The sequence below is a fragment of the Pseudorasbora parva genome, chromosome 4 (assembly GCF_024679245.1).
Source record: "Pseudorasbora parva isolate DD20220531a chromosome 4, ASM2467924v1, whole genome shotgun sequence".
Classification (NCBI taxonomy): Eukaryota; Metazoa; Chordata; class Actinopteri; order Cypriniformes; family Gobionidae; genus Pseudorasbora; species Pseudorasbora parva.
In genome coordinates this window covers 21,875,404-21,891,659 of record NC_090175.1, presented here as the reverse complement: position 1 = coordinate 21,891,659, position 16,256 = coordinate 21,875,404, and the positions used below count along the sequence as shown (strand labels likewise).

The 16,256-nt window shown below is 39.1% G+C and overlaps 1 protein-coding gene across 1 annotated transcript in view; it reads left to right on the top strand.

The window, feature by feature from the left end:
- Window positions 1-16,256, top strand: part of tenm3 (teneurin transmembrane protein 3) — a 309,711-nt gene that overhangs the window by 181,808 nt on the left and 111,647 nt on the right. The window contains exons 5-6 of the mRNA XM_067442491.1: window positions 8,881-9,109; window positions 15,873-15,971. Of these exons, the coding sequence (XP_067298592.1) occupies window positions 8,881-9,109; window positions 15,873-15,971 (328 nt within the window). The remainder of the gene's footprint in view (window positions 1-8,880; window positions 9,110-15,872; window positions 15,972-16,256) is intronic.

Below are 16,256 nucleotides of genomic sequence, written 5' to 3'. Positions count from 1 at the left end.
CCCATCGTGCATTATAGATCAACTAACATGATCATTATAAAGGGTTTTAAATGACAAAACACATTTACTTACACATATTCGAAAACCAGAATATCAGATAGTTCATGACATAGTTAACAAGTTTGCGAATATTAAAAAAAACAAAAACGAAATATAACAAATACAGCACTATTGTGGCTGCTGTGTCATTTAAGTAGCATAGAAACATTAAGACGATGTAATAACATATTTAGATAATAATATTTAATAATTGTGTTTTGTATCCATTTATATTTATTTATACTACTAGGCCGTTGAATGCCTGAATCTGATTAGCTGATGAACATTCTGAGGTGTGCAATTATTTCTGGGAAACGCACGGCGAACATAGTTCCTCTTGACCGCATTACAGTTATATATCCCTTCGCATAGTTAATTTTAATAACGGAAATTACAGGACTAAAAAAAAACATGATAAACATTTTTCCTGAAGTCAATTTTAATATTAACCAGGAAATATAAAATGTTTAACAACTGGGCGGCAGCAGTCCAGATGAAAAACAACATATACGGAAGTAGACATCAAAGGCAGCTGGCAACAACAAAATACATAAATTGGCATCTCGCTCTCTTTCTAATCTTCGTTAATTAATTAACTTCATTAATAACTGCAGTAGAATGCTATCAGCGGCTCAAGCCTCCGTTACCAGTTTGTCTCGGAACTAGCCAAAGAGCCGTTGGATGAGACGCGGAAGAAATAGACCTGCAACACAATAGCAATTTAAGTACAAAAAACGGACGAATCCCTTTAAATGTATCATTAGATCAACGTCTTGAGGTGTGGTAACCGTATAGTATAAGCGGAAGAATTGACTCCGAGACGTTGAATTATTTTTCTAATTGATTCGCATTGATGGTTCAGTTTCGCGTCGTGACCGCATCACCAACTCGGGTGTGCATTATTTTTCTAATAATTAAACTGCCCGCCGGCAATTACTCCTTACATATTTAAGTATACTTTAAACTTTTAATGAATTGTTCAATTTAAAGAATAAAAAAAATCTATTAAAATCCATTCTTTAATGTCTTCCACCGTCATTTTGTGGCTCTTTTTTAAGTATCGGCTCAGGCACCGGTACCGTTTTAAAAGTACCAGTTTGGCACCGGTATTGTAAAAAACCCAAATGATACCCAACCCTAGACATTATTTTGCTTAGCTTCATCTATGATAAAGAGACACTCTTCCATTGTGTATTTTTGGGGCGGAGCAATGAAGGAAGGGGTTTATCTCAAATATCAACAGTGTTTCTCGGAAATCACTTACTGCACCATGAGAGAACTCATGTCTGAATCAACTCATGTCTGATTTTTACATTTTTTTATCTTTTCAATTAATCGGATTATCTATTTTTCAAAACTGGCTGAATGATTTGTTCAATCTAGTCACAATCTACTGAAGCTGGATATTATCATATTATAGAAAATAACTTTTAGTTATGTATTTTGGTCTTAATATCACTCAAAGCTAGTGTATGACTTCAGAAGAGTAATATAGTGGATAAATTGTAGATTTATTAATTGTAGATGTAGAATTATAGATTGCGATCCTTTGTGCTCCACAGATGAAATGAAGTCAAACAGGTCTGGAATGACTTGATGGCCAATGGGGAATGGGTAAACGATGGCCAAATGTTCATGTTTGGCAGAACTAATCTTTTAAGTCAAGTGTGTGATTTGTAATCTAGGGCAGTGGAGCTGATGGCCAGCTACATCTACAGTGAGTTTAGCCTCAGCCCAGACGTGCTCTAGATATCGGAGACGATACCACTCTCCTTAATCACAGACTCCTGGGAACATCACCGTCGTCCTCCGTCGTATCTAAAATAACCAAACCTCTCTCTTCCTCACACCCATTTCAGCCACACAAGTTATTTCACATAAATAAACGGTCTCATTACCCTTATGAATGTCCCACTGTGGATATATCACCGACAGCCCATCTCAAAAGCTCAGTCCTCCTTTGGCTTTCTGCCTCTCACAGGACACAGCTCTATTAGACCCCATTTAGCCATTCACTTCTCTTCCTTCCCACAACGCGCAACTCCTGTCTGACTACATCGCCCAACTCCGCCATTGTGAGCCAACGCAGCAAAGAGACATTGATGGACGGTGATGGACACTCCCCATTGAGCGACTCAGGCCTTCCTTTTGTAAAGCTTCTTTTAGGAGGAAAGGTTTACAAAATGAGCATTGAGAAAAGACAAGAAGGGGGGTGGATGTTCGATATGACAGGCCTCTCTGAATGCTCCCAGCTTTCTGACAGGTGTGGGTGAAGGACATGTGAGGTAATCTAGAGTTTGACAGCGCGGATATAAGCACTGACACTCTGGGTGTCAGGGCATTAGTGTTTCCGTTTCCTTGCACACACTGTCTCCTGCACACACGCGTCCGCTGCAGGTCAGATGTCTGCTGATGAACCATCACTGAAATACAAGCTCAGGCTCGAGATGTGCTGGTACAGATAAGCAGCACTTTCATTATTATTATATTTTTAATAGCTATCACTCAGCCCCATTAAGAGATAAACAACGCTGGCTGTAATTTCAGGTCTGCCTGTGAAATTCTAATCAAATGGCTCTTAAAATATTTTTTTCTGCACACGAGCATGACAGGCTACGGCCCATGAGTTACAGCAGGCAGGGTCATCCGTCAGTGATCGTGTTTCGGTGCCGTAAAACCTGCATCTGTTCCATCCATCGTCAGGGTCTGACATGACTACAACTACTACGTTTTCCTATAGGAGGGGGACTCAGGCTGGGTTACATTTCCCTTCACCAGAGGAGACCAGAGCAGGCTGACGTCTGAGCGTGGATGAGCTTTTGAGAGGGGTCAGGCCTGGGGGTCAGATAGTGGGCTTAAGTCAGTGTTACTGGGCATGTAAAGGGTCTGTATGCAGAGTCCCTGGAGAGCGGCAGACGTGACGGGGCTAATAGAGCCCACTGCGTGACAAATGTCCATCCGCGCTCTGGAATGGCACCTGTGTTGCAAACATATGGCAGCGAAATTGAGACGTATTGGAGAGCTGTCTCAGAGAACAGCCATAAAGTTGTCACCCCACAGTTTTGTGTGTGTGTGTGTGTGTGTGTGTGTGTGTGTGTGTGTGTGTGTGTGTGTGTGTGTGTGTGTGTGTGTGTGTGTGTGTGTGTGTGTGTGTGTGTGTGTGTGTGTGTGTGTGTGTGTGTGTGTGTGTGTGTGTGTGTGTGTGTGTGTGTGTGTGTGTGTGTAACCTACAATATATCTAAATACATGATGCACCTTTCTTCCTTAATATTAAATGGACATAAGGTAAGCAATTTCGGAAAATGCTGAGTGTGTCAGATCAGCACACATGATCGTCTCCTCCTACGCTTCATTTACTCCCCCTTTATTTCATTCAACTTCTGATAGCCAGGCAAGAAACAGCCAGAGACTGTTAAATAAAATTTGAGGTCTGCCATTGTATCATGTGGGTTCAGGTCTTAACTCTAATTTTTGGGATTCAAACAAAGATTTTAAAGATTTTATTTTCCTTGAGAAATCTTAGTTCAATTTCATTAATCAGTACTTCTGTCTTGCTTTTAGTAAGTAGAATTTTTTTTTACGTATATTTTTTCTTGCTGTAAGCATACTTAATTTGGTTGGATGTAACCTTTAAAAACAATCTGACAGCGTTTCATGATAATATTTTCATTATGATTTTTGCAATACAAATCTCTTTCAGCTTTCTTTCTATTCCAAACCATTGCTGAGATGAAATCGCATAAATTTGGCTGTCATACACCCTTGTTATTGAGATTTTTTTTTTCTTCAAACATTAAATAATTAAGACGTCAATAAAGATGACACTTTATTAAATCTATAGATAAAAAGAAATATACTAAAATCGACAAAAATATACAGCTCTGAAAAAAAACAACCTTTTCTCAATATATTAAATATGAAATTAAACATGTCAGCCTACTGTTTGTATATCTAAGCAACACCCATATGGGCCAACGAACCTCGGTACAAACTATGTTTACATGTAAGAGTCTATCTTCTAGCAGATTTTTTTATTTATTTTTTGTCAGACTGCTTGTCCCACTTCAATTTTATATGCATGGGTTAACCTTTATAGATATGCTCTAAACAGTTCCAATGCTATATTATTTATAGAAATGTTTACTTCCAAATTGAGAAGCTTTTCATCAGAGTACTCTTGTCAGACTACTCCACAATGTGCCTGTTTTGTTCTTTGGGCTAATATTCTGTCACTCCTCTTTAAAAGTGTTAGGCGTAATGGCACAGGAAGCATATAGAGTTGTGTTTTTACTTATGAGGGCAAAAGTGAATTGAGTATAGAAAAGCACCTTTCCGACAAAGGATTGTGTGTCTGACAGTCTGATTATCATGGGAGTGAACAGTACCATGCACCATCAGTTGCAGAGGAGGCTGGAAATTGAATTTTAACAGGCTCAACAGTCCCTCTTTCCTCTCCCTCCATTGTTTTTGATTTTGTTGTTGTGCTCTTTGAAGTCAGCAGCTGCAAAGTAGATAGGACCCAATGGAACACATACACCCAGACTATGGAAATGTACCCAAGCACTCCCTCAAGTACGTTATGAGAATCCAATCTGAAAGCTGTCTGTGCACTCTCACCGCCTCTGGGTTTCAGGTACTTGCTTTGTTTTGGACAAAGAATAGATCAATCCTTGTTTTGTGTGTGTGTGTGTGGGTTACAGCCCATTCTGAGGTTTTGTGTTTGTGTGGATGACTTTTAGGGGGGATACAGCACATGCGTACAGACCTCAGACAAAAGCTAGAAGCTAGATGTGTTGTGATTCCCAACAGATTTGCACTCATGTATCTATGCGTTGCCTTAAGCAATCTATACCACACCTGTCTTCTTCTTTCAGCCTCTCAGCAAACCCTTTTTTTACTCTCCTCATTCTCTCAGCACATCACATTTTTACTTGAACAGAGCACACTGTATCCCAGTACTGCGGGGGTGGTCAGAACATCCTCCGTTGAGCTCTTTGATTCATGATCAGCTGCATACACCTGAACCGCTGGGGTAAAATCACATCATCATTAGGGGTGGGCTGTTTGACAAAAATCATACATATCATCCTAACTTTATATCTCACAATAGTGTTATTTTTGCAGAAGATTCTACCTCTGAATCTGACATTGAAAAATAAATGTATGCATACATGCACACCTGTGACAGTGTGACCAAACATCTGTTGAATTTTATAATAATGTGGCAAGTGTTGCTTGGCAACCTTGAACACCCTACAGTAGGAGTTTTCAAACTTCATAAATTTGTTGTGTATTTTGCACACTTATTTATGTGTATAAAAAAATTACTGTGTGAAAATCTAAAGAGGGTAATAGATCATTCCTTTTGTACTTATGTATATAAGTAACTTGCATATATTTTAATTTGGTTAGGAGGGTTCTAATATTCTGATTACACTGTGACAGACAAATTTTGTTTTTTAGACTAAGGGTGCTCACTTGTCATATTTGGTTTAATTAAAACAAACCCTGGTGCGATTGCTCGGTTAGTGCGGTTCATTTGAACACATGTGAACTCTGCCATCCGAACCCTGCTGTGTACCAAACAAGCGGACCGAGACTGCTAAAAATATGGGTCTCGGTCCGCTTCCAAACGAACTCTGGTGCGGTTCGATTGATATATGAACACAACACAGACCAAAGATATGTAAATGAACCACAAACAGGACGTAATGTCACAAGATCCAACGCTACTAATCAGCTGATTTAACGACGCAGAAAGATCGGTGTATCCAAAATAAGTAGAGGGCAAACGTGGACCAACGAGGAGGTAAAGTGTCTCATCAGTATTTGGTCCGACGAGCTCGAAAATGCTAGAAAAACACACAAAAAGCATATGGTTCTTCTCATCAAAGGACCTGTGTTGCCTATTAGTCGGTACAGACCACGGAACTGCCGTCTCTTTTGCAGCCGATAATTTCTGCATACAACGAAGGAAATCCTGCTGCTGTTTTGAATGTTTTAAACATTTTATGCACACTTCTTGAGTTCACAGCTGTTAAAAATAAAATATGTACATTTAAAAAAAAGACCACAAAAATATGCGTCAAGTGGTTGCACACAACTATATTGAGCAATTTTTGCTAATAACAATTTAGTTATATGAACAAAAGAAATTCAAGTAAAGCTGAAAAAATGTATTTGAGTAAATACAAACCATTCGAATTTGTCACTGTTACATAATATTTATATATGTAGTTTACTTAATAAAGTTATGTTAAATTTATAAAGGTTTGTTATGTAAGGTGAACACATTTATCAATTTAATTTAACTTTAAAAGTTTTTAAAAAACAACAAGCTTTTTTAGAAATGAAATGCAAACTCAAATTTAATTTAGAGCAGGAATTCCATCCAATTAATTTGTGTACAAGTGCCCACAGCCTAAACACATAGGCACTCATCTGCATAATGGTAAACACAAAATTACAGAAACTCCTCAATGTCCAAAATAACTGAAAATTAAACGCTAACATAAACTAAAAACATCTTTCCCTTTACTAAACATATTAAATAACACTTTAATCCCTAAATTTACTTTCCTAACGCAGTCCCTTGCAAAGCATGCTGGGAACTAACAGATCCACTGCCCAGTTAGCTATGTCAACACAAATATTTCATGTAGTTTTAACACAAATGAATTAAGTAAACTTTTGTTTTAAATATATTAGGTTGATTGAACACCATTAAATTAAGTTGAGACAAAAGTAGATGTTTAAGTAAAGTGGACAGAATTTAAATGTGTCATATCTATGAAGGGCCTGAATAATTTTTTAGTGTACACACATAAAATGATCGCATTTATAATTTAAATATACGTCATAAAAGCCAACCAATCAGGTTGTGACAAAAACAAACCGAACTACAAGTGTGAACGCACCCTAAGAAACAAGTAAAGGCACATAATCTCTTGCTCTTGCTCTCAATTTCTCATTCTAGATTTGACTCACCAGACGTTTAGACAAGCACGCGATCCCTCACGATGTGACAAATGCCGCTTAAGATTCCTGACTCGAAATCGACATAGCTATTTGTAGGCTAATGCTAAGTACACAGCTTACTCAGTCTTTTAAACCTTTCATTTTTCTCACCTCTGTGCTACAACCAGAGAAGTTTGCATTTTAAGGATTTTGCAAAAGTGCTTTTTAAGGTTCTGATTATGTCCCTCTGGCAATGATACACGTTAAGTCTAATGCACTGCATGTCTAAAGCCTTTAGGTCCCTGTTTACACCAGGTATTAAAATGTTTGTTTGTTTTTTCTCAAAAAAAATGTGGTCACTTTATCAAAACGCGAGGTCAGAGGGCAGTGAAAACAGGTCTTTTGTGGCTGTTTTCGACTACCTCTGAAAGTGGTTGAAAGTGGACAGACGCAAATGTTTTACACCCTATTTATGTCTGTATTTAACATTGACTACATTTACATGTGCACCAAAAATAATAATGAATAATTAATATTTCGAATCATCAGAGTAAAGTCTTGATCGCAGTAAGATGCTTTAATGACACAAGCTTAACTCTTCACTCCAGTTTACATGCAATTTTCATTATTCTGATTAGTCGCTAATAAGTATGGTTATACCACACTCAGATGTTACTGGTCTGTTGTTTTTATCTACTCGCGTCAAATTCAAACCACATTTTTTATGGACTTACTGGATATTATTCGGTGCACAGCAGTGGCAAGTTTGTCTACGCTGCCATCACATGTTTGGCGCCGTCTGAAACGACACTGAGCAGAGACTGTGCAGCGAGTTGTGTTGACAGAGTTTAGTGATTTAAAGATGTGGAAATGTCAGAATAATGCCAAGGAGTTTATTCATGAAGTTGTGTGAACAACATACGGCATCCGTGTAAAACCGAGCACATGCACTTTTTGGTCAGAGCAGTAATAATGCGATTACGGTGTTTACATGCCTGTTTATTGCGATTAAAATCGCCGTGCACCACATCGTTTAATGCAAATATGTTTATTACGATTATGAGCTTAATCACATTAGTTTGATCAAAGTATTGCGTTTACATGAGGTTTTATCGCAATATTGCCGAAATCCCATTTTAATCGCATTATGAGGGTGCGTGTAAACCCGCGGATTGTCCACTTGGGATCAGATCGACGAAAACACATCTCATAATCAGGTGAAAACAGAGCCTAGGAAAGAGAAGGAGGGAAATAAGGCATAAACATGCACTGTATCTCTGTCTATGCAATTGTCTCTACCTGTACAATACAATTAATATAAATAACTTGATTTTAAGATTGAAGTAGATTTTCTAAGCATTTTCAATTGGCTGCAGGGTAGATATTTGCATTTCAACTGTGGTGATCTATATCTGAAACATAGCCCTAAGCTTAGGCAATGAAGTGCCTACTCTGCTCACAATCTCCACTCCTCAAAATACTGCTTATTCATACCCCTCTCGTTAACATGGTGCAATCCGGAACAAACCCAAGGCTGGATTCATTGCAATTATGACAGATAAGGGCCGCCGGGGTCCCTGGCACATCTGAAAGCGAATGTTTAATCGTCTCGATCATATGCTCGTATGTGTATGAGTTCATGCATGTGTCATTGTCATCATATACTCAGCAGTTCGACAGCTGGTGGGGGTGGGTACTAAATGGTTAAGGTTATCATCACCCTGCTGTAATATGTCCCAGATGTTCTTTGGCAAAAGCACATTCATCCAGACACATTTGCCTAACTGCCACGATTAATTACCAAGGACAACTGATTACATCTGCACATTGTTACTACGCCACCTTGCCATTGGTTAACCCAGTTTTGTCTGATTCTTTCCGCAGATCAACCGTCCAATCAGCACCAGCAGGGCCAGTCCACACTGCCACCAGTGCCGCCTCCGCACAAGCAGCAGCCGTCGGTGACGGCGCTGAACCACAACTCTCTGAGTAGCCGCAGGAACGTGAGCCCGGCCCCTCCGGCCGCCCTCCCCGCCGAACTGCAAACCACACCCGAGTCAGTGCCGCTGCAGGACAGCTGGGTCCTGGGCAGCAATGTGCCGCTGGAGAGTAGGTCAGTTACGCAATCACACACACCAGCACAGTTACATCCCACAAAGTGTGACCTGTGATATGGACAGATATTTTATTTGACATTGCTCACACAGCAGAACACGTGACTTTCACATCAATCTCAAAACAGCATGACTGCAGGGCTTTTATTTATAATGCATCATGTATCCAGTTCACAAGTAGGCATACTAACCATCCTGATAGAATAACTTGCATTCATCATTCATAGATACATTTTTGACCATCATCAGTCAAAATAAGTTTTCTGTTTATCATCAGTCTCACAAAACGGTTTTTAATATGTCAAAAAGTGCTTCTGCTGACTCCGCTAACACATCAGAGTGTGAGTGACTGAGGCCTCGCCAAGCTTAGGGGAGGATACGTCTTGGTTGTTTTTCCCCCATAAATCAGCGCGGATGTAAGCTCGGAGGATACTCTGAGGGGTCTTTAAACACTAGCAGAAGGGAGCGCTTTGTCTCGGGAAGTTGCACGTTAGTGGTGTAATGGCCTTTCTCTGTTTTTGATATACTCTTTCAAGTGACATTGTATATATAATGACTAAGCCTACCCCATTAAGGGATGTTACCACCTAGCACTCCTTTCATTCATCCTACGTGATGTAAGCACTGAGACAGACAGAGTGGGGGTGGGTGCAGAGGGAGAAATAACGTTCGTTCCAGAAACTTTTTAGAAGCACTTGGTAAGTGATGCTGTCATTGTGCTAAATGTCTTGCTGCCATTTTAAAAAAATACTTGATGAAAGGCAGTCAAGAGAAAGAGAGAGCGATCCTCGGTTCCTCTCTACAGCCTAAAAGCCATAGACCATAGTCTGGATAGGCAGCATATTAAATTTGATGTAAATTGGAGCAAGGCTTTGAGGGATCAATGTAGTTCAGGGGCTAATGGTACCTCAATATCAAGCCAACAAAATATTGAAAATCACCTTTTCGAAACTGCTTCCGAGATGGAACTGAAATAAAGTATATGTAAAAGTACCTTTCTACAGTGTTTTGCTGCAGTGCAGGTAGTCTAATGCTTTTATATGACTTCACGCATAAATGCTCAAATGCACTGCCTAATGGAAAATATATTTTGAAAAGGTTTCATGTAAATACAGTTGGTTTGCCTTTAGACAACATACACAAATTAAACAAAAATACCACATTTAATAATCCTGGTATTGAAACTGATATTGGAAATTGACCTTTATTCCAATATCAACCCATTAAAGTCAACCCATTAAACAGACTCTGCATCACCCTCACATCCTTGTAATTGCATTAAATGAAATATGGCATGTACTCTGACTAAGGTCTAAATAAAGGCATGCAGGTTCTGATGTGTGGCTTGCTTTAGTGTTTATATTTTATGAGCGCCAGTGAAAACAGTGTTAAGAGATCCAGGAATAACACACCTGCCTCTGCACTGCCGCCCTCAAGTTTCACTTCATTGGCCTTCACATGGACACAGTGATCACAAAACAGGAATGTCCAACAGCTATGCTTCCTTTATGGAATTTCCCTCTGTTTCTCGGTTTTCCTCACCACTCTCTCATACTTTTTTTTCTCATACTGTATTTCAGTTCTTTTTTTATTACTCTGCAGCCTTCTTGCTCTTTTGCTTTGTGTGGTGTCAGCCACAGCAAGATGTGTGCACTTTAGTCCATTGTTGTTCACCCTTATTGTTTTGCATTCTGTCTCTTTTCCAACTTTCGCTCTGCTATTTGTTTTTGTTCTCCTCTCTCCGTCTCGGTGGTCACATCATGTCCTCGAAACCTTACCCTTGGCACGCCTCCACTCATATTGACAAAGAATTATGTAGATTTCTGTAGATATTAGCAACAGAGCTTAAATGTCTGTTTATATCGTGAGATCTCGCTGAGGAAGACCACACTGGACCACACACGCGGTTCTCTGACACTCACAGATGCTTGTAAATCCAACAATGGCGTTTGCATCTTCTTACCAAATAAACACTCTGAAAACACACGCATTCAGTTATGCTGAAAAACACAGTCTGCGTGACAGCATTGGTTCAAAAGGTGCCGTGTTACAAGTTAGACATGGAGCTTACTTAACAACTGTTTACATCATACAGACTGACTTTTAGAGTTAAAATATACAAAACATCCAGCTCTTAGACAGGCACAACTGTAAAGTTTAGATGAAAATAATGAAAAACATCAGCACTAGTAAATGGCTGAAAATGTCCTGTCAGAGAGTGGAAAAGCAAACTCTCAACAACATGTGTCTCTGAACAAGTACATTGATTTGTTTGAGGCAGCTGAATAAAATTTCTGACTGAATAAATAAAAAAATGAGTAGACAGCATTAGCTTTTGGAGTTGCACAATCCAGTCCTGAACTGCATGCTGCTAATTTGCTTGAACCCGGATAAGTTGTGATTTGATGTTATTTATTTTCTGTTTTACATACATTTCATTAGAAGAACAATTCATAATTTGTTAGGTTGTTAGGTACAGTAAATTGCTCCAACGACACATTTCCTGTTTGCTTCCTTAAGACCGCTTCCCTGTTTACGAGCATGAACGATTTGTTCCCAGGGCTCAGGTTGGCATTGTTTAGCAATTACTGACTGTACCTGTAAGCCATTATTGACATTGTCATGAACCTTGTGGTGAAATACAGATCACTTCTCAGCATATACTTCCACATTCTTGTAATTTGTGCACAATTTGTGCTAAACAGACAATTGAGTCTAAACAATCATGGCTCTCGTACGGTCAATTACCTCACTCTACTGTCTTTACTCTCTATGCTATTTGATGATGCTGTTAAAGTGGGGGAAAGAGAAACACGAGAAGCCTCTTGAGACACCTGCTGGTCCTTAACTGATTAAAATATCTCAAGATCTCTGCGCAAGGATGTTTTCCGCATTCAGATTCTGAGCATTTCAAATGTAAAAACAAATCAGGCAATTGGCATACCTGCTTGTGGACCAGAGTATATCCAACTTACTCTTCCATCAAGTCCACTTCAGGCTTTCCATTTCCTGTCCATAATGTCGTGCTCACTGTTTCCAATTTTCTGGATGAAATAAGTTTTAATATAGCATATTATATATTATCAGATTTGTTTGAAACTTCTATTTTATTTTGAATAAACAGTTTGAGAGGGAGTGACATATTACCCACATTTTGAACCCTTTGTTCCTTTTGCATATTGACAAAAATGTTGGTAATCATTCATTTTTTACAATATCTGTTTTGTTGTACTTTTGCTCATCTTCACATTCCATCTATCTTTCATTTGACTATCTATTACCGCTGTTTAATGCGTGGTGAATTCTTGCTTCTGAGGCCGTTATGTTCTGTTCGTGATAGAGTGGTAATGGATTTATTTTGAAATGAGGGAGAAAACTGAAGCACTTGACATTCCAAAACCTCGCTCTAGGCAAAATAACGGTTCTTTCAACATACTCTGTTCTGGCCGTGATTTAATTTTTACACATAGCAAAACGGCTTTATTTTCAAGCTGTTCTCCATGTGGAGATAACCAGCAAAGTGCACACCACAGCCACACACCGGGGTCCCCCATGTGAATCTCAAAGCACTTTTGACTCATAGGTCAGTTCCCATGTCATGCCTCAGAGGTTAGACATCTAAAGATAGACCTCACGACTTTCTCCATCACAAGAGAGAAGGAAGTGCTCAATCCATTTTATCAAGAAAGCTCATTTTCTGTAGATGTTAGCTTGCTATAAGGTGGAAATCTCCTGTAAACGTCCTTAAGCAAAAGGCAGTAAACTGAGAAAGAGCTCAATGAACATTTACTGATTCTTACTTTGTTTGTCTTTTTAATTGGTAAGTGGTTGTGAAGAGTAGTGATTTATTGCTTCAAAACAAAACCAGACATCAAGTTGCCATTAAAGTAAAGCATCATCCATCAAAATATTTTCAATAGGTGTTATTGTAATTAAAAAAACGAGGATGGAAGACTGATGACTCATAGAGGATCGTGTGCAGAGTACAATCACATACCATCCTGCCAAGTGTGCCAATGGTTAGCCTTCTGATGTTTTGTTATTTTATCTATGATCTCCACACCTCTAGTTTATGAGCAGGGTACAGTCAGGGTCAATCTCCATAGACAAAACACACAGCAACTGTGAGACGCCTCTCTGTACAGGCTTATCTAAGTGCTATGGATCATTCAGCACTGACACTTTGTCCTTTGTCACTTGTATAACTTGCAAATGTTCACGGTAGCATTGCTGAAGAATGCACTGCAGGCAGCATCGAAAGAATGGGCTCCTTGAGAATAACAATAGCTGCTATTTGCATTTTCCTTCACATAGAGGTTAAAATGTTGTGATTTTTGGGGGGGGTTTGCCTTTGTTTTATCTCTTTCTGCCCCCGTACTGTGATGTGGAGGGGGGGTGCATTTTTACATAATTCAGGCCTGTTAGTTTCTATAGTTTAGAGAGATATGTTGGAGATGTGTTGATATGTTAGTTGGTATAAATGTCACTGAACATATATGTGCTGTAGTTTGAATATAGATAGATTTTTTTGAAAAGTGTGACGCACAGGACTGTTGGTTAGCACAAATGAAGCAAAAAAAGTGATATAAAAGAAAGCTAAGAACAAAATAACTGAAGGTCTTAGGTCCTTGTCAGAAGATTAGGAAATTTTGTTTCCACATTATACAGTTCATCACAGTAACTCATCTAAATCGAATAGTAATTCCATGACTGAAAATTTTAGAATTTGTATTTTATTTGATTACGCCGCTATATTATAACCATTGATGGGTTATTTTACAGTTCTTTTGCATGTCCGCTCTTCCAAAATCTTCTGTGAAGGTATTTGTCAGAGGATGACAAACGTGAAAGGAGATACATGGATTAGCATAGCAATTTCCAGCCTGGTGTCATGCCTGCTGTAATCAATTAACAATGGTTATCCCGTCCCTCATGCTCAGAAATCCCTGTTCGCTGTCGTCTATGTCAAAGGAACGTTATTCCTGTCCTACCTAAACAACAGATGCCCCAGTCAGTCCACCGATACTACAGCTGGCGATTTTATCTCTTTTATAAACTCATGTTTAAGTGGCCGGTGAACCTGCTACCTCTTAATATTTTTACTGAGGGTCTAATCTCAGCATTAGTTTAAAAACTATTTTCAAGCATGCACCACCATAGTTTTAACCATGTTAAAACAACAAAATGTTAAATGACTCTAAACACCACATGAACTGTGAAGTAAATTGAAAGTTTCAGCAATCATAATAAAATGTAACTTTTATCATTTTTATGCCAAAGTGACTTGCAGTGAAGAGTCTTTAAGTCTTTATAGTTCCCAGAGTTTGTCTTTGTATCTTTTTCTATTCTTTGTCTCAAAAATAGGGCAAAAAATTAATTTGAAACTACACAAGCCATTGTAAATGCTGTTTTGTGGTTTGTATAAAAGCAGGCCACTCAGTGTAATTCAAGATGAACGAACATATGGCCAAGTTATTGAGTTACATTTCAGCAAGTCAGTTGTTGTAAAAACTTGAAGTAAAGGTTTGAACTCCTGCTATGAGGTCAGAAGGTTGAGTTGGTTAGAGCGTAGGTCATAGTGGTGTTATGCGGGGGAAACCAAAAGGCAAAGTCGTACCGAATTGCACTTGGAATCCCCTGCATCAGTTTTCATCCTAAAAAAATGTGGAAAGGAATGAAAAACTCTACATTACCCCGTTGCTTTTGATCAGTGGTTCTCAGGTGGTTTTGCTTTTTGGGCTTTGTCTGGCGCAGTGCAAAAAAATTGAAGCACGCAGGAATGAGCAAAAATGTATCTAAAGTCAAATATTGAAAAATATGAGTTAGTTTATTTTTACTTCTAAATGTCTCAGCAGCAAATAAATCACTGCACAACGCGCATTGTGGTCAGCACAAACCTTTTAATATTGTCTCGGTCATATTTTTCTCTACCTTGTAGATTTTTCGCCACGTTTTTAAGATGAGGGCTTGCGTCACACAACCTGCCCATGTTGGCATCTGTCTTGCTTCAGAATCTTCTACCGAGTGACAGATGAATTTCTATCAAAAAACAGCAGAGGACGATGCACACTCGGCCTTTGATATCAACAACAAAAGATATGGGAAGCATTGTTTTCTCCCTCATATAATTTGATTAGCCTATTTTTATATCCTAACAAAACACAATTACAAGGTTAGCTGCATTTTATTTTTGACCTTTAGCATTGTTTTCCCCCGCTGCCCGCAACCCTATCAGAAAATATCTGGAACTAATTTCAGGGTCACGACCCACCAATTGAAAACCACTGCTTCAGATGATATGCATCTCTAGAGATACCCATTGCGCTCTCAGAGGGCGCTATTGACTATAGAGAAAGTACAGTAATTAATATATTCTCACACTTAGCTCATAGTGGATGTAGAGAGCCTACCAATAACACTTTACAGTCATTCAGTGCGCTTGAGTAATTCTGTGGCTCTATTCACCATAATAAATATTCCCTCCTTATCAGAGCATGTTAGTGCTTCCATTTAGAGGAAAACAGAATGATATATTGAACATAGAACTGCAGTATATTTATTTTCTGAGTCTTTTCATGTGTGTAGGTTTGCGTGCGACTGTCTGTCTTTCATCCGGTGTACATTCAGCTATGACTGACTGCTTTCTGGGAAGCTTTTTCTCTGTGGATTTGCTGCCAAACTCATAATTAGGAATACCTTGACTGTCTCATCACCAGAAAGCACTGACGACCTTTATTCTAATTGTTTGTCTTTCTCATGTAGAAAATTAGCAAAGCAAGCAGTTCTTGAAAACGGGCATGACAACTTAATAGAGATGGATGTGTTCCCTCCCGTGTGCCACGAGGGCGGCTATGGGGACGGGTATGTGCTCCTGAGTTTTCTCATGGTGCCAGCTGCTGATGCCAAGCCCAACACTGAGCCAACCAAAGTGCTAAATCTCCAGACTCCCCACCCCTACACAGCCACCCCCAAAACAGAAGGCCAGCACTGAGCCAACCAAATGGCCAAAGTCCCATATTGAGCCAACCGAATTTAGACAAAGCGGTCATGCACTGACCCAAGCACCTATCGTATATCTCTTCCCTCGTTCGGTTAGACAGTGAATGTAAATTGTCAAGAGGCATTTGATTGGCGGCCGATTCTGAC